Source organism: Mizuhopecten yessoensis, unplaced genomic scaffold (genome assembly GCF_002113885.1).
Source record: "Mizuhopecten yessoensis strain PY_sf001 unplaced genomic scaffold, ASM211388v2 scaffold10639, whole genome shotgun sequence".
NCBI lineage: Eukaryota > Metazoa > Mollusca > Bivalvia > Pectinida > Pectinidae > Mizuhopecten > Mizuhopecten yessoensis.
The window spans coordinates 70,867-94,071 of NW_018408647.1; the positions used below are offsets into that span (position 1 = coordinate 70,867).

Sequence of the window (23,205 nt, forward strand, 5' to 3'; positions counted from 1 at the left end):
AATATTTATTTATACCCCCTGCATGGCCTGCAATATTTATTTATACCCCCCGCATGGCCTGCAATCTCTATTTATACCCCCTGCATGGCCTGCAATCTTTATTTATACCCACCGCATGGCCTGCAATCTTTATTTATACCCCCGGCATGGCCTGCAATCTTTATACCCCCCTGCATGGCCTGCAATCTTTATTTATACCCCCGCATGGCCTGCAATCTTTATTTATACCCCCGCATGGCCTGCAATCTTTATTTATTCCCCCCGCATGGCCTGCAATCTTTATTTATGCCCCCCGCATCGCCTGCAATCTTTATTTATACCCCCTGCATGGCCTGAAATCTTTATTTATACCCCCCGCATGGCCTGCGATCTTTATTTATACCCCCTGCATGGCCTGCAATATTTATTTATACACCCCGCATGGCCTGCAATCTTTATTTATACCCCCACGCATGGCCTGCAATCTTTATTTATACCCCCACGCATGGCCTGCAATCTTTATTTATACCCCCACGCATGGCCTGCAATCTTTATTTATACCCCCCCGCATGGCCGGCAATCTTTATTTATACCCCCTGCATGGCCTGAAATCTTTATTTATACCCCCCGCATGGCCTGCGATATTTATTTATACCCCCTGCATGGCCTGCAATATTTATTTATACCCCCTGCATGGCCTGCCATATTTATTTATACCCCCCGCATGACCTGCAATCTTTATTTATACCCCCTGCATGGCCTGCAATTTTTATTTATACCCGCCGCATGGCCTGCAATCTTTATTTATACCCCCACGCATGGCCTGCAATCTTTATTTATACCCCCACGCATGGCCTGCAATCTTTATTTATACCCCCACGCATGGCCTGCAATCTTTATTTATACCCCCTGCATGGCCTGCAATCACAGTTTGGGGAGTATGTAGGAATCACACTGTCCCTCCGTCTGTCCGACTGTGTATTATCGTTGTAAGCCTAACTCCTCCTCAAACATGTGTTGGATTTTTTTATAAATTGAAAGTACATCTTATGGAATTTGTGTTTCAGCTACGGTATATGTCTTTGTAAGCTTGCTAACAGTTTCTCTTGTTTATGTTACAGACAGTGAAACATAGGTTCAGAAAGTTATAACTGTGAGAAAGTTATCATCCTATATACATGTATGTGAAAATGTGTGATTTTAAGAAGCCTGCTCCTGCTCAAATGTAACAACATGGGGATATTAACTCCTGATTTATACTGTGTTTTGCTGAAATGATGACTTATTAAGTTGCTCAATTCATCAGCATTTTCACAAAATATTTCATTACAGAAATGAACTGCAAGCGAAAAAGATGCAAGGAAAACCATCTGACTTCAACATTGTGTATGATGGTAAGCAATTAATCTAAGGATTCAAAATACAACAGAGATATCATCATCTCAGATATTTTTAGCTATGTAAAAATCTGAAATTGTCTGAAAAGAAATTCATTATGACCTCCATAATTTGACAAAATATTTTGTGATTTTTGGCTCGCAGCAACGAAGTGGAAGCGAGACTTTTTTTTTTTCAGCGACGGCGTCAACATTAAGTTTTTGCGTTTAAGTTTGTTTCTCTGAAAGTATAAGTGCTACACCAACTACAAACTTGGACCATAGAGGCATCTTAGTTGTACATCTCAACTCATGCATCAAATGCTGGATGCGGCCTAGCTACCTTTCATGGTCCATTGACTTTGTCAGCATCTATATCAACATTAAGTTTTTGCGTTTAAGTTACAGTTTCTCTGATATGTGTATTGTTGGTCAAAGCAGGACATAGATGAGACATATCAATCCGAATGGCTTGTACATTTTTAGTAAAATTGTTTATCATTACCCAAAAAATTGTTGTAATATTTTGTAATTTACTGTCACTGTTTAAGCTGATCCATGAAATAAATTACTTAATTTTGAGCACATTCAAAATGTAAGGCGTTCTGTAAATATCAAAAGTCTACTTTAAAAGTCAAAATTTTGAAAGTTTTCCTCAAAGTGAAGAAGGCTTGGCTGGTACAGAGATTGATGGTAAGTAATGCCTGTCAACTGTTCTCATGTACAGGTACCTATGAACATTGAGATTACTGATGTATAGAGAACAGGTACAGGTGTAACCACATTAAAGGTCCTTATGTAATGATAAATAACTAGTTCTCTGATGACAGAATTTGTTTAATGAACATTCAGTTGCAGGGTAAAGTTTGAGAAGATAAATCGCTTATCCCACATGAAATTAAGTCTGTATGAAATTTAAAAAAAAAAAAAAATGAATTCTGACGTTTTTTTGCAGCCTTTTAATTTTTCTTTTTTAATGTTGATAAAAGTTCAATGAAGGGAAAATCCTTTATGAGAAACAATTCTCTGATGTTTCAGAGCGAGCTCTCCTTTCTGACCCGGTCAAGTGGGACAATGCAGTCAAGATGGTGCTGCAGACACTCAATGATGCAGTCAAGTGGACAAAGAATTCTAGTCACAAGCACTGTAAGTCAACACCCAATATCCTGGGGAAGATTTCTAAGCTTAGAATGAAATTTATACAAAGTTACTATACTGTATATTACTTGCTTTTAAAGTTATTGATAAATTTAGAATTGTTTTCAAACAACATTTTTTGTCACTTTATAATAGAACTATTTGAAATAACTTGCACCGTATTTTCATTATTTCAAAAAGAAAAAGTTCAAGACATGAATCGAAAGTTTTATGTGAAATTGATCTGACAGGCCTAACATCATATTAAAAATTTCAAATTATGATAAAACTTCACAAAATAGTTAACAGTTTTGACACATGTCCCCTGTCAGAACTGGTAACCATAACAAAAACTAACACTGATCCTGTAAATCTGGCTGCCACTCGATTCGATAAAACAGTTTGTCTAAAACGTATCATGAACCGGTTACTTACAGTGTATGGAAAGTGTTCTAAACAGTTCAGGAACCTGTCTCTCGCCATGACGAAGAAAGAACAGGAGCTCAAAGAAAAACGCAAGACTGTTGAGGAACTGAAAACGGTAACTTAGCAACACTAATATATTTAGTATCTAACTCCTACTTAACCTGTTCACTCCTGAAATTTCATAATGAACTTTTCCAAACTTTTGAATTGGAAGGGTTCAAATGTGTCTTCATGGGGGAATTAGTTGATCAATTTTCTTTGACTGTGTAAAGGGTCATTTAAATAAAAATTTGATTTCAGGAATACCAGGTTAGACATTTCAATGAATGTATTAACTATGTACCGGGTAACTTATATTTATTAGCTCACCTGCCCAAAAGGCATTTGAGCTTTTGCCATATGGCACAGTGTCTGTTATCTATTAAACCATCAATCGTCAACTTTTTTCTTCAAGCTATTTTTCCTAAACTTAGAGGCCTAGGGTAATGACTTTGCCTGTAGCATGCAAAGATGTAGGGCTATCAACTCTATTCAAAGGATTGATCAACGTGGGGCCAAATTGGTTACAACCTTAAACAACTTCTTCTTTTAACCAAAAGGCCTAAGGTCATGATATTTGCCCTGAAGCTGCTGAAGTGAAGGCTTAAAACGTTTTAGATACAAATGAAAGACCTAGATCAACTTTGAAGGTTGCATGAGTAAAATTATTAAAATATTTGAACAAATTAGATACTTAATGTGTGAGGAAATAAAATAATCCAATGAAGATCCCTGATGTGCAGATAAAAGATATTCAGCCTATTCAAATTTAACCTTGACTTCCTTTTAATGTCACATATATGTGAGATGAATAACAAGTGAGTGATTCAGGCCCATTGGGCGGCTTGCATCATAATTAACAGTATACATCTAAAGGAGGGGAGGGGATGTTGCTGATATAACATATTGGTTTCTCTCATAACTTTTTATACGCCCGTCGAAGACGGGGATGTATTATGTTATCACGTGAGCGGGCGGGCGGGCGGGCGGGTGGGCGGGCAAACGATGTCCGCTCGATATCTCGAGTAATTATTAACGGATTAACTTCAAACTTCACAACAAGGTTAATTACCATCAAAGCTCGGACAAGTTTGATAACCGCCATTATCCGACCATAATTCTGGAGTTATGCCCCTTTACTTGCCGAAACAGTGTCCGCTCGATATCTCGAGTAATTATTACAGATTAACTTCAAACTTCACAACAAGGTTAATTACCATGAAAGCTTGGACAAGTTTGATAACCGCCATTATCCGACCATAATGCTGGAGTTATGCCCCTTTACTTGCCGAAACAGTGTCCGCTCGATATCTCGAGTAATTATTACAGATTAACTTCAAACTTCACAACAAGGTTAATTACCATAAAAAATTGGACAAGTCCGATAACCGCCATTATCCGACCATAATTTGTGGAGTTATGCCCCTTTATGGACTTGCCGAAACAGTGTCCGCTCGATATCTCGAGTAATTATTAACGGATTAACTTCAAACTTCACAACAAGGTTGATTACCATCAAAGCTCGGACAAGTTTGATAACCGCCATTATCCGACTGTAATTACTGGAGTTCTTACCCTTGGTTTCATTAATGCGATGCATGCGTTCCATGATGTTGTATTGCAATCATTGATCTACCAGTTATGTTGAATGATCTCTCCTTTAATATCAATTACTCACAAATACTTCATATATTTCAATCATAAAAACAACTGCTCATTCAATGTGTGACGGGCATATTATATACCGCTCGCTGTAACCTTGTTCCCATATGTTTCGGAAATCAGTTTTTTTTCTCACAATTATATGTTTTCATTTATTTCAATAAATTTTATTGACATTGATTGAACAGCCAAATAGATCAAATAACGGGCAAGCCTATGTAAATTCTCTCTGTTGGCGGCAGAACTGTTCAAACTTGTTTATATAGTGTTGTTCCGATCATCGATTATAAATCAATCGATTGTACAACCAATTCAAATTAACCGATTGATTAATTTCATAATCGATTCATCGGTTTAAATGTTGTATGTTGTTTTCTGTTGATATCTGTCAGATTTACTCTTGGTCAAATTTCTAGTAGAAGGTTAAAGCCAATAGTGATGAAGCACAAAAGACTGACAAATAGATATACCAAGTCAGCCTGGGATTTTACATGGCAACATTATGCTGCAAATCCCAATTTTAAGTGGTATACGTACCCTCATAATTACACATATTTCAGATAGGTTTACCAGAATTTGGGTGTTCCGATTATAATCCATAATCGCTCATTAAAAGTCTTCCTATAATCGATTATGATTTCCGCTTCCAATTACCTACACTACTTATATTAATAATGAAATTGATTAAGTAAGAAGCTGCTGCAGTGTATACTGTTTGATCTTATTCTGGCCTGTTTAATCTAATCTTTCCAGATTTTACTCGGATAGGGTTTATATGTATTTTTCTTAAATATTGCCTTCTTAAAGTGATCATCAAAATGAATATTATAACATGTTTCAACCTTCACAGAAAATGAAAAAAGCCCAGGCGGCTGCTGAGAAACAGGTCAAGGAGATGGACGAGGTCAAAAAGGCTGTACGCCGTATGTCTGTCGATGTGGAGGAGAAGAAAAACCTGCTGGTAATATATATTGTCTGTAAATGTCCTTAAATGACCTTAGCTGTTAATGGGACATTAAACAATATAGAACCAAACCATATTGTCTGCAAAAAGCACAATGATGGCTCAATTAAAAAAATCTTTCTATAAATATATTGAAAATGTGGCCTGAGTGTACCTGGGATATTAAAGGGAGACATCCATTGCTGTTTCAGATATGAACATATGGGTAGGGGTGGAGGGGGGAGTAGGAGGGGGGAGGGGCGCCGAGGCTCAATATGGGTGGTTAGGTCTAAAATAATGTACATTATTTGTATTGTGAGAGCATAGGACAAAAATTATTGTGTGGTGATTGTACAAATTTCAAAATATTTTATTGAAAAAAATCATTTTCTAAAAACTGACTGTATTATTATTAATCAAGTGTTTTAATGACTTGATAGGATAATCATAGTTTATGATGAGGCGCTGTGATGTTTGTTGAAATTGAATCAAAGATGGGTTTCAGAATAAAGGGTGCAACAATCTTGCTTGGCAATGTACCCGGTAATCATACCTTTATAATCAAAAGATTTCAAAAAGATAACCTTGTACCAAGAGTTTGTAATAAAAATTTGACGACGACTTGTTATTGTGACATCAGTATCAATACTGATATCATATTCTCAAAGTCCGTATGTGCTACGTCATCATGTGACATAATGGTGACGCTCATGAACCAACAGGATTACTGGACAGAAGACTAGTAATGATGGTCTGAGAACTGGAGAATTGGGGAATGGATACGATGATTTATATGGTTTGTTAGGGCAGGATTATATTACTGGACAGAAGACTAGAAATGATGGTCTGAGAACTGGAGAATTGGGGAATGGATACGATGATTTATATGGTTGGTTAGGACAGGATTATATTACTGGACAGAAGGCTAGTAATGATGGTCTGAGAAATGGAGAATTGGGTAATGGATACGAGGATTTATATGGTTTGTTAGGACAGGATTATGTTACTGGACAGAAGACTAGTAATGATGGTCTCAGAACTGGAGAATTGGGTAATGGATACGAGGATTTATATGGTTTGTTAGGACAGGTTTATATTACTGGACAGAGGACTAGTAATGATGGTCTGAGAAATGGAGAATTGGGTAATGGATACGAGGATTTATATGGTTTGTTAGGACAGGTTTATATTACTGGACAGAGGACTAGTAATGATGGTCTGAGCACTGGAGAATTGGGTAATGGATACGAGGATTTATATGGTTTGTTAGGACAGGAGTGTATTACTGGACAGAAGACTAGAAATGATGGTCTGAGAACTGGAGAATTGGGAAATGGATACGATGATTTATATGGTTGGTTAGGACAGGATTATATTACTCGACAGAAGACTAGTAATGATGGTCTGCGAACTGGAGAATTGGGTAATGGATACTATGATTTATATGGTTTGTTAGGACAGGAGTGTATTACTGGACAGAAGACTAGTAATTATGGTCTGAGAACTGGAGAATTGGGGAATGGATACGATGATTTATATGGTTTGTTAGGACAGTATTATATTACTGGACAGAAGACTAGAAATGATGGTCTGAGAACTGGAGAATTGGGAAATGGATACGATGATTTATATGGTTTGTGAGGACAGGATTATATTACTGGACAGAAGGCTAGTAATGATGGTCTGAGAAATGGAGAATTGGGTAATGGATACGAGGATTTATATGGTTTGTTAGGACAGGTTTATATTACTGGACAGAGGACTAGTAATGATGGTCTGAGCACTGGAGAATTGGGTAATGGATAGTGCAACAATCTTGCTTGGCAATGTTCCCGGTAATCATACCTTTATAATCAAAAGATTTCAAAAAGATAACCTTGTACCAAGAGTTTGTAATAAAAATTTGACGACGACTTGTTATTGTGACATCAGTATCAATACTGATATCATATTCTTAAAGTCCGTATGTGCTACGTCATCATGTGACATAATGGTGACGCTCATGAACCAACAGGATTACTGGGCAGAAGACTAGTAATGATGGTCTGCGAACTGGAGAATTGGGTAATGGATATGATGATTTATATGGTTTGTAAGGACTTATTGTGAGCTTTTTGAGCTTGAGCAGAATACATCAATGTGTCTGTGATGTATTTCTTTCCTGGTATAAATATTTGTAAATAAAATGTAAAATTACATGAATTTCTATGAAAAACAAGACATGTAATGTATATATAAAAAAAAAAAAAATTGTTCATGTCAACTCTTTGTTATTGTTGCTACTGAGAAAAATATGGTCTGACATTTATAAAATGGTAGTTAATCAAAAATATTATGAACTGTTAAATTAAAAATGGTAGTTAATCAAAAATATTATGAACTGTTAAATTAAAAATGGTAGTTAATCAAAAATATTATGAACTGTTAAATTAAAAATGGTAGTTAATCAAAAATATTATGAACTGTTAAATTAAAAATGGTAGTTAATCAAAAATATTATGAACTGTTAAATTAAAAATGGTAGTTAATCAAAAATATTATGAACTGTTAAATTAAAAATGGTAGTTAATCAAAAATATTATGAACTGTTAAATTAAAAATGGTAGTTAATCAAAAATATTATGAACTGTTAAATTAAAAATGGTAGTTAATCAAAAATATTATGAACTGTTAAATTAAAAATGGTAGTTAATCAAAAATATTATGAACTGTTAAATTAAAAATGGTAGTTAATCAAAAATATTATGAACTGTTAAATTAAAAATGGTAGTTAATCAAAAATATTATGAACTGTTAAATTAAAAATGGTAGTTAATCAAAAATATTATGAACTGTTAAATTAAAAATGGTAGTTAATCAAAAATATTATGAACTGTTAAATTAAAAATGGTAGTTAATCAAAAATATTATGAACTGTTAAATTAAAAATGGTAGTTAATCAAAAATATTATGAACTGTTAAATTAAAAATGGTAGTTAATCAAAAATATTATGAACTGTTAAATTAAAAATGGTAGTTAATCAAAAATGCTTTGCACTGTGGTTAGGCTGTTTCTCAAAATAATGAACAGTTTTTGTGCAAATGTGGGTTTTTTCAACAAACACGGTTTATTTCATGTTTACTTATAGCTAGTGATTATGATGATGCTGTCCCCAAATGTTCACAGGCCCAGTTGGAGGAGAAGAACAAGGTCCTGATGAGAAAGATTCAGGGTTACGAGTCCCAGATGAAAACCCTGCAGAAAGAAATAGAAACGAGGATTGTGGAGAAAACAGTGACCGTTACCCAGGAAGTAGAGGCCTCATCTACGGGCAAGAAACCCAAGAAACCACCAGCTGCTCCTGGTAAAACTGTAAACTCTGCCCTTACACATTAAATTGAAGCCTTTTCTTACTTGCATGGCTCAATAACCAGATCCTTAGGTATTCCTGATTGTATATTACCTGATATTTTAGGTCGGATATAGGGTTGTTGTAATTCCCTTTCCCCAAGTAATTATCCCCTGGCAACAAATGTTTGAGGAGATATTGGATTCCGCTCTTACATAGGTTATACTCATTGTCATCGCTCTAGTGACTTCATTCCTCAACGGAATTCCATGAAACTTCATAATATAATTGGGATTCCTACTTCAACCCTAGGGGCCAGGGCGGGGCTCCAAAGGGAAACTTAACAAATATTTCAAAAATCATCTTTTCCAGACTCGGAGGTACTACAGTCAATTGCTGTGCATGGATGGAAAGATCTTCAGGGGCTTTATTGAAATTGTAAATTTCAGAAAACTAGGGCCATCCATTCTCCCTTGGGGAGGGGGTAAAAATTATTATAGTTTTTATGGGAAAATAACACTTTTCGGTATATTTTATCCATTTTCAGCAGACAATTATTCAAACTTGGTTAGAATCCTCTTTGGTGAATGAGGTTATAGCATTGTAAAATTGGGATCCCTGCCCCATCTTCAGGGGCTAGGGCGGGGCCCCAAAGGGATCATTTACCAATATTTTAAAATTCTTATCCTTTAATGACATGACAAGTATTGTATTTCACTTAGTTTACATGTTGATTTCCACATCAATGAAATTGAGCTACCAGTACCTATAATACAACTCAGGTGACCGCTAAGGCCCTTGGACCTCTTGTTTCTTACTTACAATGGTGTGTTAGCTTACTGGTTTTCATTTAAATGTTACATTATCACAAATCGCCAATTAAAGTTTGGTTTGTGTTGCAGAGGTCGTCAAAGTAATTGATCCTGCCACTCAGCTGAAACTGGATGAAACTGAGGTGAAGCTGAAGGAGGCCGTGGTAAGGTTTGGTTTATTGTGTTCACATGCCCCTACCATGAAGTGAGGTAGGGAATCTTAAAGTGTGTCTTGTGCTATTTTACTTTCTCACTTTTCTGTCGTATAATAAAGAGTGTAAATCGAAACAGGGTGTACCTGGTATATACGTTTCCGGGGTTCACAATCACAAATCTGTACCTGGTATATATGTTACCGGGGTTCACAATCACAAATCTGTACCTGGTATATATGTTACCAGCGTTCACAATCACAAATCAGATCCGGTTTAGTCTATAGATGCATTTATTAATCCATTATAAAAACCCTGTTGACAAAACAAATACAACATATAAATCTTTAATGCAACCAAACATACCTCACATACTTGCATACATAACATTGTAAAAGGGAAATAACTCTATCGACAAATACTATTATATAACAAATATCTATTTTACATAAATGTACATATTTACATTTGCATGGCATTGTCACTATATAGGCTATTTGAAAGCTGTGTCGTTGATGGGACTTTAAATACCATTCACCACGAGACATAATTCTTAGCGTATTAATACAACACTGACAGGAACTACAATATCCAATGTAAATAAATATGATGGCTGCTGAAATATCGCTGGGCATTGTGAGACTTGACAATGTTATTGTAAATGTGCAAAAAAGAAAAGAAAATATTCAAAAAAAAAACTTTTATTGCAACAAAAACAAGACCAAGGTTGAAATAACCAATGCCGGCAATTTTAACACTCATGCAATTTATCAGAAATATTGTCTGTTACACTGCACTGATCAACAGGGGTTCATTACAAATGTCTATAATAAATAAACCTACTGACACATAATGCTATAGACCTACTGACATGAGTCACAGCACACATAAACATACACAAGGCATATGTGTATTTCATACTTTTGTAACGAACCCCAGTGCTCCGTCACAAGATCACTCACTTCAAACGCTATCAATATCACGCGTCTATCAGCCACGGTTTCCTCAGTTTCTGACGACATGTCAAATAACGAGGCTGTTGTAGGATCTACCGACTGTAGTCAGGTTCTCATACAATCAACAAAAGTTCAAACTTTTCTCTCTACTCATTCAACTTCCAAAAATCACTCCTTCGTAGAGGGCAAGGTCCGATTCACAGTGTTCATTGTATTTATCCATGCGCGAAATTTGTTCCGGGGAAAAATCACACAATTTCATATCTGACTTTCAGCTCTGATTTCTATTGATAAATTTAAATCACCCTATAGACATATCATACGCAATTGTATTGATACTGAATTGTGGAATAAAATTGAAGTGTTTGTTAAAATTTCAAAGTACTACTTTGTTTGCCAGTCATCACGCGACAATACACTGTTCCAACTATTTAACGAATTTGTGTGGACTGTCGATAAGGCGGGAATTATAAATTGTAAGTTAAAAAAGAACAAGGCAGAGAAAACATAAATATAAGTATTGCTCATTATGATTTATTTGCTTGCAAAGCTGTGTCATTTAAATAGATCATAAATACCATACAAAAACAGTTCAATGCTTAAATATAAAATGATATTTATTAATATACTAATTTCTAAATCGTTAACTTGAATGTATGTATTCAGTCATCTTTTCCAAAAGGTTATAAATTCATTCTTTACATAATTACATAAATATCATTATTATCAAACATATACTTTTTCTATTGCAAATTACTCATACACACTTAAAATTCCAGATTCTATACATGTAGTAACATACACATTAAAACAACTATTGAACACTCACCCCATATATACCCAATTACATATATGTTGGTGATTTCAACACTAGGTAAATTTGTTGCAAACATATTACACTTTTTCTAGTCCTGCCAGCGTGAGTCTTGTAATTTAAAAAAATATATCATTTTAGATTTGATGATCCCAAACAGTTTTGTCCAATGTTTTGTTTTTGTATGAGAAATGAAACCAAATGAAATCATTTATGGGCTATTTATGTATTTCCGTTCTTTTGCAGGACACAATTGAAATCCTGAGGGAAAAACTGAGAGAAATGGACCTACAGTTAAAGCATGAGCTAGGTAGGCAAAAGTCATATCAGGTCAGAATTTGAGGGGTCATAGAGGTCACAATAGGTCAAAACATGAGGGGTCATAGAGGTCACAACAATCGAAATGAGAGGGGTCATAGAGGTCACAACAGGTCAAAATGTGAGGGGTTATAGAGGTCAAAACAGGTCAAAACGTGAGGGGTCATGGAGGTCACAACAGGTCGAAACATGAGGGGTCATAGAGATCACAACAGGTCAAAATGTGAGGGGTCATAGAGGTCAAAACAGGTCAAAATTTGAGTAGTCAAAAACAGGGTCATAGAGGTCACCACAGGTCAAAACATGAGGGGTCATAGAGGTCACAACAGGTCAAAATGTGAGGGGTCATAGAGGTCACAACAGATCAAAACGTGAGGGGTCACAGAGGTCACAACAGGTCAAAACGTGAGGGGTCATAGAGGTCACAACAGGTTGAAACATGATGGGTCAAAGACATCATAACAAAGTAAAACATGGGGAGGGGGAGTTTGAAGAGGTCAAAACAGGTCAAAATTTGAGTAGTCAAAAACAGGTATGGGTCTGATTTTAAGTTACAAAATAAACAATTAGAGTTCAGTCGAATTTGATGTGCTTTTCATACTTATTGGCAAATGCAAAACTAAATTTGATGTGCGTATATGTACATATGATCAATGAGGCTACCCTCTTCTGATTAGTTTATTGGTTTCCATGTTATAGTTTATTGGTTTCCATGTATTCCATTCAATAGTTTATTGTAATTGGTTTCCATGCACTAGTTTATTGGTTTCCATGCATTAGTTTATTGGTTTCCATGCAAGAACTCCCCTTAAAATGGTTTGATTTTAACCAAATTTGATGTGCAAATGTCTGTAGCTGAGTTTGCCATCCACGATTCATGCATATTTACCACATATATATACAAATCCAAAGTCAGTGAAAAGCCTGAATTATTTCCGGCATGTCTGCTTCTGAATCTCTGTCCTAAGGAACTGTGTGTCTGCTTTTGCTTCTCTGTCCTAAGGAATTGTATGTCTGCTTCTGACTCTCTGTCCTAAGGAACTGTGTGTCTGCTTCTGCTTCTCTGTCCTAAGGAACTGTGTGTCTGCTTCTGCTTCTCTGTCCTGAGGAACTGTGTGTCTGTACCAAATAAATATAAGAACAAGAGATGTGTCCTTTGCCCCATTTCTGATTTTCCTTGTACAAACATTGTCCAAAGTTCTCCTACTTATACTTTTTTGATTAGTATTTATGATTTTTTTGTACTCATGATCAATACCCTAGCTACTTATGCGCTAGTGATTTATTTTTGACTTTCATTATTTTGGTAGCATTATGCCCATTCCGAATCCTGTTTTATAGATTTTGTTGAAATTAAACCCTGAACTATCCTTAATGGAAATATATTTGGAAGTTATCTCCCTTGAAATGCCTCCATTAATCAATACCTACTTTTGTGTAAACTACACTTTCTTGTGTCCAGATTAATCTTCATTTTACAAGTAATTTTACATTATGATAGTGTTGGACCTCTTTTGCATAATGCGTCCTGGTAAGGTAGAGTATGCCCTTAATTGTTTGTAGAGAATGTGCGGATACTAAGATCAGACCTAGAGAAGGCCGAGCGTGCCACGGAGGAAGCTATGGACGCCATACCTGATACAGTCAACATGATTGAAATGCCAGTCGAGGCCCCGGTAAGGCATATCATAAGAAATCAAAGATATATATATATAATTTTTCCACATGTGCAGGTAATTATTGTACAATGTGATTAATAAAACTCTATGCAATTACTGTGTACATTGTTTTTGTTATAAATAACAATGAATTTTCTGATTTATTGAATACAGAATTAACCCATAAATGAAATTATTCAGTACCTGGATTAAAAAGTTCATAGTCTGGATAAGTAAATGTGCCTAGTAGTTAATTGAGAGATAAGCTGTTAGCACATTTATAGTGTGTATTGAGTATATTGTCTGGAAGCAGGGCTTCACATTCCATACTTGTTTCACTTGGTTCAGCAACAAGATGTTGAGAAGGACTCTGCCTATTACAAGACACTGCTGTCAGGCATGAAGAACGAGTTTAACACGGAGATAGAAAAACTTAAGGGCTTCCTCAAGAAGGAAAAGTCAAGGTAAGAGGTTTTATTATTAGGTGTTCAGACCTTGGACAGTTCATGAGATCAGGAAGAAGTTTAACCCTAACCCTTAAATGTCCTTTAAAAAAATACAAACAAACAACTAAAAATGCTAGATTTCCATTTTTCCTCTTTATGCCGGAAGAGGATTTTTACACGTAGTTAAATATGATAGCTTCTATTAAATGTCTCATTTAAAAAGGAAGATATCATAAATGAAAATGCAAAATAGCCCATATCCACTCTCCTACCTAATCACTTTTTTATTGTTTAACATTTCCAAGTATTACATTCTGCCAAATTTCTGTTCAAATCCCGATGTAGACATGACATACCAGGGTAATTGTAATTGTTAAATCTTTGATATTTCATATCTAGTTCTTGGTATGGCTGATATTTCATATCTAGTACTGGGTATGACTGATATTTCATATCTAGTACTTGGTATGACTGATATTTCATATCTAGTACTGGGTATGGCTGATATTTCATATCTAGTACTGGGTATGACTGATATTTCATATCTAGTACTGGGTTTGACTGATATTTCATATCTAGTACTGGGTATGGCTGATATTTCATATCTAGTACTGGGTATGACTGATATTTCATATCTAGTACTTGGTATGGCTGTTATTTCATATCTAGTACTGGGCATATATGATATTTCATATCTAGTACTGGGTATGACTGATATTTCATATCTAGTACTTGGTATGACTGATATTTCATATCTAGTACTTGGCATGGTTGATATTTCATATCTAGTACTTGGTATGACTGATATTTCATATCTTGGTATGGCTGATATTTCATATCTAGTTCTTGGTATGGCTGATATTTCATATCTAGTACTGGGTATGACTGATATTTCATATCTAGTACTGGGTATGACTGATATTTCATATCTAGTACTGGGTATGACTGATATTTCATATCTAGTACTGGGTATGACTGATATTTCATATCTAGTACTGGGTATGACTGATATTTCATATCTAGTACTGGGTATGACTGATATTTCATATCTAGTACTGGGTATGACTGATATTTCATATCTAGTACTGGGTATGACTGATATTTCATATCTAGTACTGGGTATGACTGATATTTCATATCTAGTACTGGGTATGACTGATATTTCATATCTAGTACTGGGTATGACTGATATTTCATATCTAGTACTGGGTATGACTGATATTTCATATCTAGTACTGGGTATGACTGATATTTCATATCTAGTACTGGGTATGACTGATATTTCATATCTAGTACTGGGTATGACTGATATTTCATATCTAGTACTGGGTTTGACTGATATTTCATATCTAGTACTGGGTATGGCTGATATTTCATATCTAGTACTGGGTATGGCTGATATTTCATATCTAGTACTTGGTATGGCTGATATTTCATATCTAGTACTGGGTATGGCTGATATTTCATATCTAGTAATGGGTATGGCTTATATTTCATATCTAGTACTGGGTATGGCTGATATTTCATATCTAGTACTGGGTATGGCCAATAGTTTTACATGTATGTTAAATAATTGTCTTAGGACAATATTGTAAAGATAGAAATTTTATCGAATTTAACAGTGAGAGGTCAAACTAATGTAAAAGTATACATTTTTTATTTCATATGGAAGATTTTAACTATATTGTACCACATATTATATTATGTATCATTTATTTCATGCCATTCTAGTGTAACTGGTTAATATGGCACTGTGTGTAGTGACAGTGACTTTGAAGTGCCCTAACCAAACACTAGTTCTACCCTGTTATAATCTCTGATATTCCAATTAGACTGCTAATATCTATGTACATATATATATAAAACTTGCTTATTGGTTCGACCTACCCTACATTGTATCTACCTAAACTTAATATATTACACCTTTAATTTACATGCAGTATATGTTTGAAATGTATGTCTGTCTATATGGAAAGGGCGTTTATAGGCAATGCACGTGTGTTCAAAGCCTATTGTTAATTGCAACAATAAAAATTATTTTGAAATTAAATTATTTCATTTTCATTTATATCAGTACAAAATATGCACTAATGAATATACTGTGTTATATTGCAGCATCACTTACACATGGGACAATCTCCACTCCAATAATTTTGAGGGGTTATAATGTAAACTATTTCCCTTTTACAGATTACTTACTACAATGTGTATGATTTTGTACAGGAACATTGCTGCAGTACGTCGAGTTGAGAACAATCACAAGGACCACCTTCACGCCATTCAGAAGGATACATTGAGGGTGCTGCGAGCCATTATTCACTTCCGGGACCACTTAGTCACCGTCCTAGAGAAAGAACATCTGAAGGAGCCTGCCTACGCTCTCACACAGATGCCTAACCTTATCCCAGATAAGGTAATATTGACCTCTCTAACTCAATCACCTTGACCTCTGCACCTCAATCACCTTGACATCTTCACTACAATCACCTTGACATCTGCACTACAATCACCTTGACATTGTCACTACAATCACATTGACATCTGCACCACAATCACCTTGACATCTGTACTACAATCACCTTGACATCTTCACTACAATCACCTTGACATCCTCACTACAATCACCTTGACATCTGCACTACAATCACCTTGACATCTGCACTACAATCACCTTGACCTTTTTCACTACAATCACCTTGACCTCTGCACCTCAATCACCTTGACATCTGCACTACAATCACCTTGACATCTTCACTACAATCCCCTTGACATCTTCACTACAATCTCCTTGACATCTTCACTACAATCACCTTGACGTCTTCACTACAATCTCCTTGACATCTTCACTACAATCACCTTGACGTCTTCACTACAATCACCTTGACGTCTTCACTATAATCACCTTGACATCTTCACTATCACTACAATCTCCTTGACACTACAATCACCTTGACATCTGTACTACAATCACCTTGACATCTGCACCACAATCACCTTGACATCTTCACTGCAATCACCTTGACATCTTCACTTCAATCACTTTGACATTTGCACTACAATCACGTTGACCTCTGCACTATAATCACCTTGACCTCTGCACCTCAATCACCTTGACATCTTCACTACAATCACCTTGACATCTTCACTTCAATCACTTTGACATTTGCACTACAATCACGTTGACCTCTGCACTATAATCACCTTGACCTCTGCACCTCAATCACCTTAATCTCTAACCTGTGTTTCTATCAGAAGAATGACTTTAGTGTTTAACCAGACCTGATAGCATTGTTTATCAGGCCTACGGTACCAGAGTGAAGGTCGCAGAGGCTGAAATTCAAGGTCACAAAGCTACAGTATTATAAATAGTTAATTTTTTCAACACTTATTTCTTTGAAAAGTAATGAATCCAGAAATAAGTATGAAGGTCACAGGTCAGATATCAAGATTATTTAATTTGCACTATTTTCTCACTAAGTAATGCAATTGTCACGACATAATTGTTTACTAAGCACCAGCCATTAACCTTTGGTTACTAAGAGTAAAATCTCAAGTGCAAAAGGTTACTTAAACTCTTAAACTCATTCAGCCCTGAAATTTCATAATGAACTATTCCAACCTTTGAATTGGAAGAGTTCAAATGTGAATGAGTTAAATAAAGATTATGATACATTTGAACCATTTGTACTTCAAGTTTTCATCATACATAGAGAGAAGCATCTGATTAAGTTCCCAAGATCATGTGATGAACATTTTAAAAGGGTTCAAAGTGTTGCAAATTTAAGTGGCCAATGGCTCATTATTCACCTCACTGGCAGCTGGACAAATATATATATATGTTAGGCTGTTTAGCTCACCTGACCCATGCTTTGTTATACACTTGTATTTTGCAAATTCTTCCTTCCCGCTGACATGTGTCATTCAGCCTTTCTTTCAAATTTTCATATCTCTATGTTTTCTTTTCTCCTTTCTTTTTTCTGTCTCTCCTTTTCTCTGATGCTCCTCTAAGCTTGTACCTGATCCCCGAGAAATGCTGGCATTGCTGGTGGGAAATGTTGTTGAGTGTAAGTGTTTTTTTTAAGGAGCTGAGTCTGACAATTATTTTCAGCTCACCTGGTCCATATGACTTTATCTAATGAGACCCTCAAATTTAATGCGATCCTCAAATTCAGTGAAATGGGATCTAGTTCACCTTCAAATTTAGCATCTCCATATCATATACCTGACATAACATGATGCCTTGGACACGCCTTTGAAAAGTATGGTGAAGGTAACAATTGATAGATAAAATATTAACAGAAAATGTCTTTTCATCAATCTAGTGGCCATACTTCTTGATGGATTATTATGAAACCTAACAACACTGTTTGCCTTGGACATACCTTTGACAAGTTTGAACTTGTTCAGCATCAGGTCAAAGTCAGTGTTACATAAAATAGATTTCAATTTTTTCACATTTGTATTGTCTTTTTAGGAGAGTAGAATTTCACATTTGTATTTTCTTTTTAGGAGAGTAGAATTTCACATTTGTATTGTCTTTTTAGGTCACCAGGGCCCACTTGTATAAAACATCTCAACTCTTTAGATTTCCTCAAGTCTAAAATTTCCCATAGACAATACATTGCTTGAGATTTTCCTTAACTTTGAGATGTTTTATACAAGTGGGCTCTGAGGTATAGCTCAAGTGACCTATTGCTATCCGTCTTCGTCCGTCGTCGTCCGTTAACATTTTACATTTTCAACTTAAGCTGAAATACTGGCAAAGGGATTTCATTAATATTTCATGGGAAGGTTACTGAGATCTCCCTGACCAAGTGTTGTTATTTTTCGGGTCAATCAGAAATCCAATATGGCCGTCAAGGCCGCCATTTTGAAAAACTATTTCAAACTTAAAGTCAAGTTCTACTTGGCCGATTGAACTGAAACTTAATAGGAATGATCGACTCATGGTCCTGACAAAGTGATGATATTTTTTGGGTCGATCAGAAATCCAATATGGCCGCAACGGCCGCCATTTTGAAAAAAACTATTTCAAACTTAAAGTCAAGTTCTGCTAGACTGATTGAACAGAAACTTTGTAGGAATGATCGACTCATGGTCCTGACAAAATTTTGTTATTTTAGAAATACAATTTGGCTGCCATGGCCGCTATTTTTAAAATACCTATTTCAAACTTAAAAACAAGTTCTAATAGGCCAATCTAACTGAAAATGGTCCTGACAAACTTAAGTTAATGTTATACTTAACAATTTTTTACTCAAATCGGTACATATTTCAACAACAAAAATAAATACTGTAGAACTCAGGTGACTGTTAAGGCCCATGGGCCTCTTGTTTTGTATTGTCTTTTTAGGAGAGTAGAATTTCACATTTGTATTGTCTTTTTAGGAGAGTAGAATTTCACTATGTGATAGAAAATAGATTACTAAGTCATGCTAATTTAATTGCATACTAATCATGTATAATAAAATGATGTAAACTTTGGCATTTCCTGAAAAGCTACCATGATATACATTCTGTTATTGCCCAGATATGCACAAGATGGGGCTGACGTTAGCGAACGCATTCCTGGCTATGCGTATGATGGTCAAGGGAGCTATTGAGGCCTCAAAGGAGCTAGCAGCTCATCAACAGCAAGTGACCAAGACACGATCTGTTGACCGCCTAAAGGATGAGGAGTCGAAGGTAGCACATTGTTCTGTTAGGTAACACCTGTAGTTAAACTACTTAGCCTCATACCTGTCTCAAAAAGTAGGCTGTCTACCTAGCTCCAATAGTCACCTGTTAAAGCCTCATACCTGTCTCAAAAAGAAGGCTGCCTACCTAGCTCCAATAGCCACCTGTTAAAGCCTCATACCTGTCTCAAAAAGTAGGCTGCCTACCTAGCTCCAATAGTCACCTGTTAAAGCCTCATACCTGTCTCAAAAAGTAGGCTGCCTACCTAGCTCCAATAGTCACCTGTTAAAGCCTCATACCTGTCTCAAAAAGTAGGCTGCCTACCTAGCTCCAATAGTCACCTGTTAAAGCCTCATACCTGTCTCAAAAAGTAGGCTGCCTACCTAGCTCCAATAGTCACCTGTTTAAGTCTCATACCTGTCTCAAAAAGTAGGCTGCCTACCTAGCTCCAATAGTCACCTGTTTAAGTCTCATACCTGTCTCAAAAAGTAGGCTGCCTACCTAGCTCCAATAGTCACCTGTTTAAGTCTCATACCTGTCTCAAAAAGTAGGCTGCCTACCTAGCTCCAATAGTCACCTGTTTAAGTCTCATACCTGTCTCAAAAAGTAGGCTGCCTACCTAGCTCCAATAGTCACCTGTTTAAGTCTCATACCTGTCTCAAAAAGTAGGCTGCCTACCTAGCTCCAATAGTCACCTGTTTAAGTCTCATACCTGTCTCAAAAAGTAGGCTGCCTACCTAGCTCCAATAGTCACCTGTTTAAGTCTCATACCTGTCTCAAAAAGTAGGCTGCCTACCTAGCTCCAATAGTCACCTGTTTAAGTCTCATACCTGTCTCAAAAAGTAGGCTGCCTACCTAGCTCCAATAGTCACCTGTTTAAGTCTCATACCTGTCTCAAAAAGTAGGCTGCCTACCTAGCTCCAATAGTCACCTGTTTAAGTCTCATACCTGTCTCAAAAAGTAGGCTGCCTACCTAGCTCCAATAGTCACCTGTTTAAGTCTCATACCTGTCTCAAAAAGTAGGCTGCCTACCTAGCTCCAATAGTCACCTGTTTAAGTCTCATACCTGTCTCAAAAAGTAGGCTGCCTACCTAGCTCCAATAGTCACCTGTTTAAGTCTCATACCTGTCTCAAAAAGTAGGCTGCCTACCTAGCTCCAATAGTCACCTGTTTAAGTCTCATACCTGTCTCAAAAAGTAGGCTGCCTACCTAGCTCCAATAGTCACCTGTTTAAGTCTCATACCTGTCTCAAAAAGTAGGCTGCCTACCTAGCTCCAATAGTCACCTGTTTAAGTCTCATACCTGTCTCAAAAAGTAGGCTGCCTACCTAGCTCCAATAGTCACCTGTTTAAGTCTCATACCTGTCTCAAAAAGTAGGCTGCCTACCTAGCTCCAATAGTCACCTGTTTAAGTCTCATACCTGTCTCAAAAAGTAGGCTGCCTACCTAGCTCCAATAGTCACCTGTTTAAGTCTCATACCTGTCTCAAAAAGTAGGCTGCCTACCTAGCTCCAATAGTCACCTGTTTAAGTCTCATACCTGTCTCAAAAAGTAGGCTGCCTACCTAGCTCCAATAGTCACCTGTTTAAGTCTCATACCTGTCTCAAAAAGTAGGCTGCCTACCTAGCTCCAATAGTCACCTGTTTAAGTCTCATACCTGTCTCAAAAAGTAGGCTGCCTACCTAGCTCCAATAGTCACCTGTTTAAGTCTCATACCTGTCTCAAAAAGTAGGCTGCCTACCTAGCTCCAATAGTCACCTGTTTAAGTCTCATACCTGTCTCAAAAAGTAGGCTGCCTACCTAGCTCCAATAGTCACCTGTTTAAGTCTCATACCTGTCTCAAAAAGTAGGCTGCCTACCTAGCTCCAATAGTCACCTGTTTAAGTCTCATACCTGTCTCAAAAAGTGGGCTGCCTACCTAGCTCCAATAGTCAACTGTTTAAGCCTCATACCTGTCTCAAAAAGTAGGCTGCCTACCTAGCTCCAATAGTCCCCTGTTTAAGTATCATACCTGTCTCAAAAACTATTCTGCCTACCTAGCTCCAATAGTCACCTGTTTAAGTATCATACCTGTCTCAAAAACTATGCTGCCTACCTATCTCCAATAGTCACCTGTTTAAGTCTCGTACCCGTCTCAAAAAGTAGGCTGCCTACCTAGCTCCAATAGTCACCTGTTTAACTCTCTTACCTGTCTCAAAAAGTATGCTGCGTACCTAGCTCAAATAGTCACCTGTTAAAGCCTCATACCTGTCTCAAAATGTAGGCTGCCTCCTACCTAGCTCCAATAGTCACCTGTTTAAGCCTCATACCTGTCTCAAAAAGTAGGCTGCCTACCTAGCTCCAATAGTCACCTGTTAAAGCCTCATACTTGTCTCAAAATGTAGGCTGCCTCCTACCTAGCTCCAATAGTCACCTGTTTAAGCCTCATCCCTGTCTCAAAAAGTAGGCTGCCTACCTAGCTCCAATAGTCACCTGTTAAAGCTCATACCTGTTTCAAAAAATAGGCTGCCTACCTAGCTCCAATAGTCACCTGTTTAAGTCTCGTACCTGTCTCAAAAAGGAGGCTGTCTACCTAGCTCCAATAGTCGCCTGTTTAAGTCTCGTACCTGTCTCAAAAAGTAGGCTGCCTTCCTAGCTCCAATAGTCGCCTGTTAAAGCCTCATACCTGTCTCAAAAAGAAGGCTGCCCCTACCTAGCTCCAATAGTCACCTGTTTAAGCTCATACCTGTTTCAAAAAATAGGCTGCCTACCTAGCTCCAATAGTCTCATGTTTAAGTCTCGTACCTGTCTCAAAAAGTAGGCTGCCTTCCTAGCTCCAATAGTCGCCTGTTAAAGCCTCATACCTGTCTCAAAAAGTAGGCTGCCCACCTAGCTCCAATAGTCGCCTGTTTAAGTCTCATACCTGTCTCAAAAAGTAAGCTGCCTACCTAGCTCCAATAGTCACCTGTTAAAGCATCATACCCGTCTCAAAAAGAAGGCTGCCTACCTAGCTCCAATAGTCACCTGTTTAAGCCTCATCCCTGTCTCAAAAAGTAGGCTGCCTACCTAGCTCCCATAGTCCTATAGTCACCTGTTTAAGTCTCATACCTGTCTCAAAAAGTAAGCTGCCTACCTAGCTCCAATAGTCACCTGTTTAAGTCTCATACCTGTCTCAAAAAGTAAGCTGCCTACCTAGCTCCAATAGTCACCTGTTTAAGCTCATACCTGTTTCAAAAAATAGGCTGCCTCCCTAGCTCCAATAGTCACCTGTTTAAGTCTCGTACCTGTCTCAAAAAGGAGGCTGTCTACCTAGCTCCAATAGTCACCTGTTTAAGTCTCATACCTGTCTCAAAATGTAAGTTGCCTTCCTAGATCCAATATAGTCACCTGTTTATGTTTAGATTAACTAAAATAGGTCAATATAGCAAATGACCAATCTGCAAAAGGAATGTATTATAATATAGTGTTTATAACCTGTTTGCAGTGTAGCAATATATCATAGTT

General features: G+C 36.8%; 1 protein-coding gene across 1 annotated transcript in view; it reads left to right on the forward strand.

Moving 5' to 3' along the window:
* Positions 1–23,205, forward strand: part of LOC110461597 (myosin-3-like) — a 67,018-nt gene that overhangs the window by 13,517 nt on the left and 30,296 nt on the right. Inside the window, exons 9-20 of the mRNA XM_021515136.1 lie at positions 1,312–1,373; positions 2,394–2,501; positions 2,930–3,033; positions 5,470–5,580; positions 8,729–8,906; positions 9,794–9,867; positions 11,872–11,935; positions 13,507–13,619; positions 13,950–14,065; positions 16,271–16,460; positions 18,057–18,111; positions 19,578–19,732. Of these exons, the coding sequence (XP_021370811.1) occupies positions 1,312–1,373; positions 2,394–2,501; positions 2,930–3,033; positions 5,470–5,580; positions 8,729–8,906; positions 9,794–9,867; positions 11,872–11,935; positions 13,507–13,619; positions 13,950–14,065; positions 16,271–16,460; positions 18,057–18,111; positions 19,578–19,732 (1,330 nt within the window). The remainder of the gene's footprint in view (positions 1–1,311; positions 1,374–2,393; positions 2,502–2,929; positions 3,034–5,469; positions 5,581–8,728; positions 8,907–9,793; positions 9,868–11,871; positions 11,936–13,506; positions 13,620–13,949; positions 14,066–16,270; positions 16,461–18,056; positions 18,112–19,577; positions 19,733–23,205) is intronic.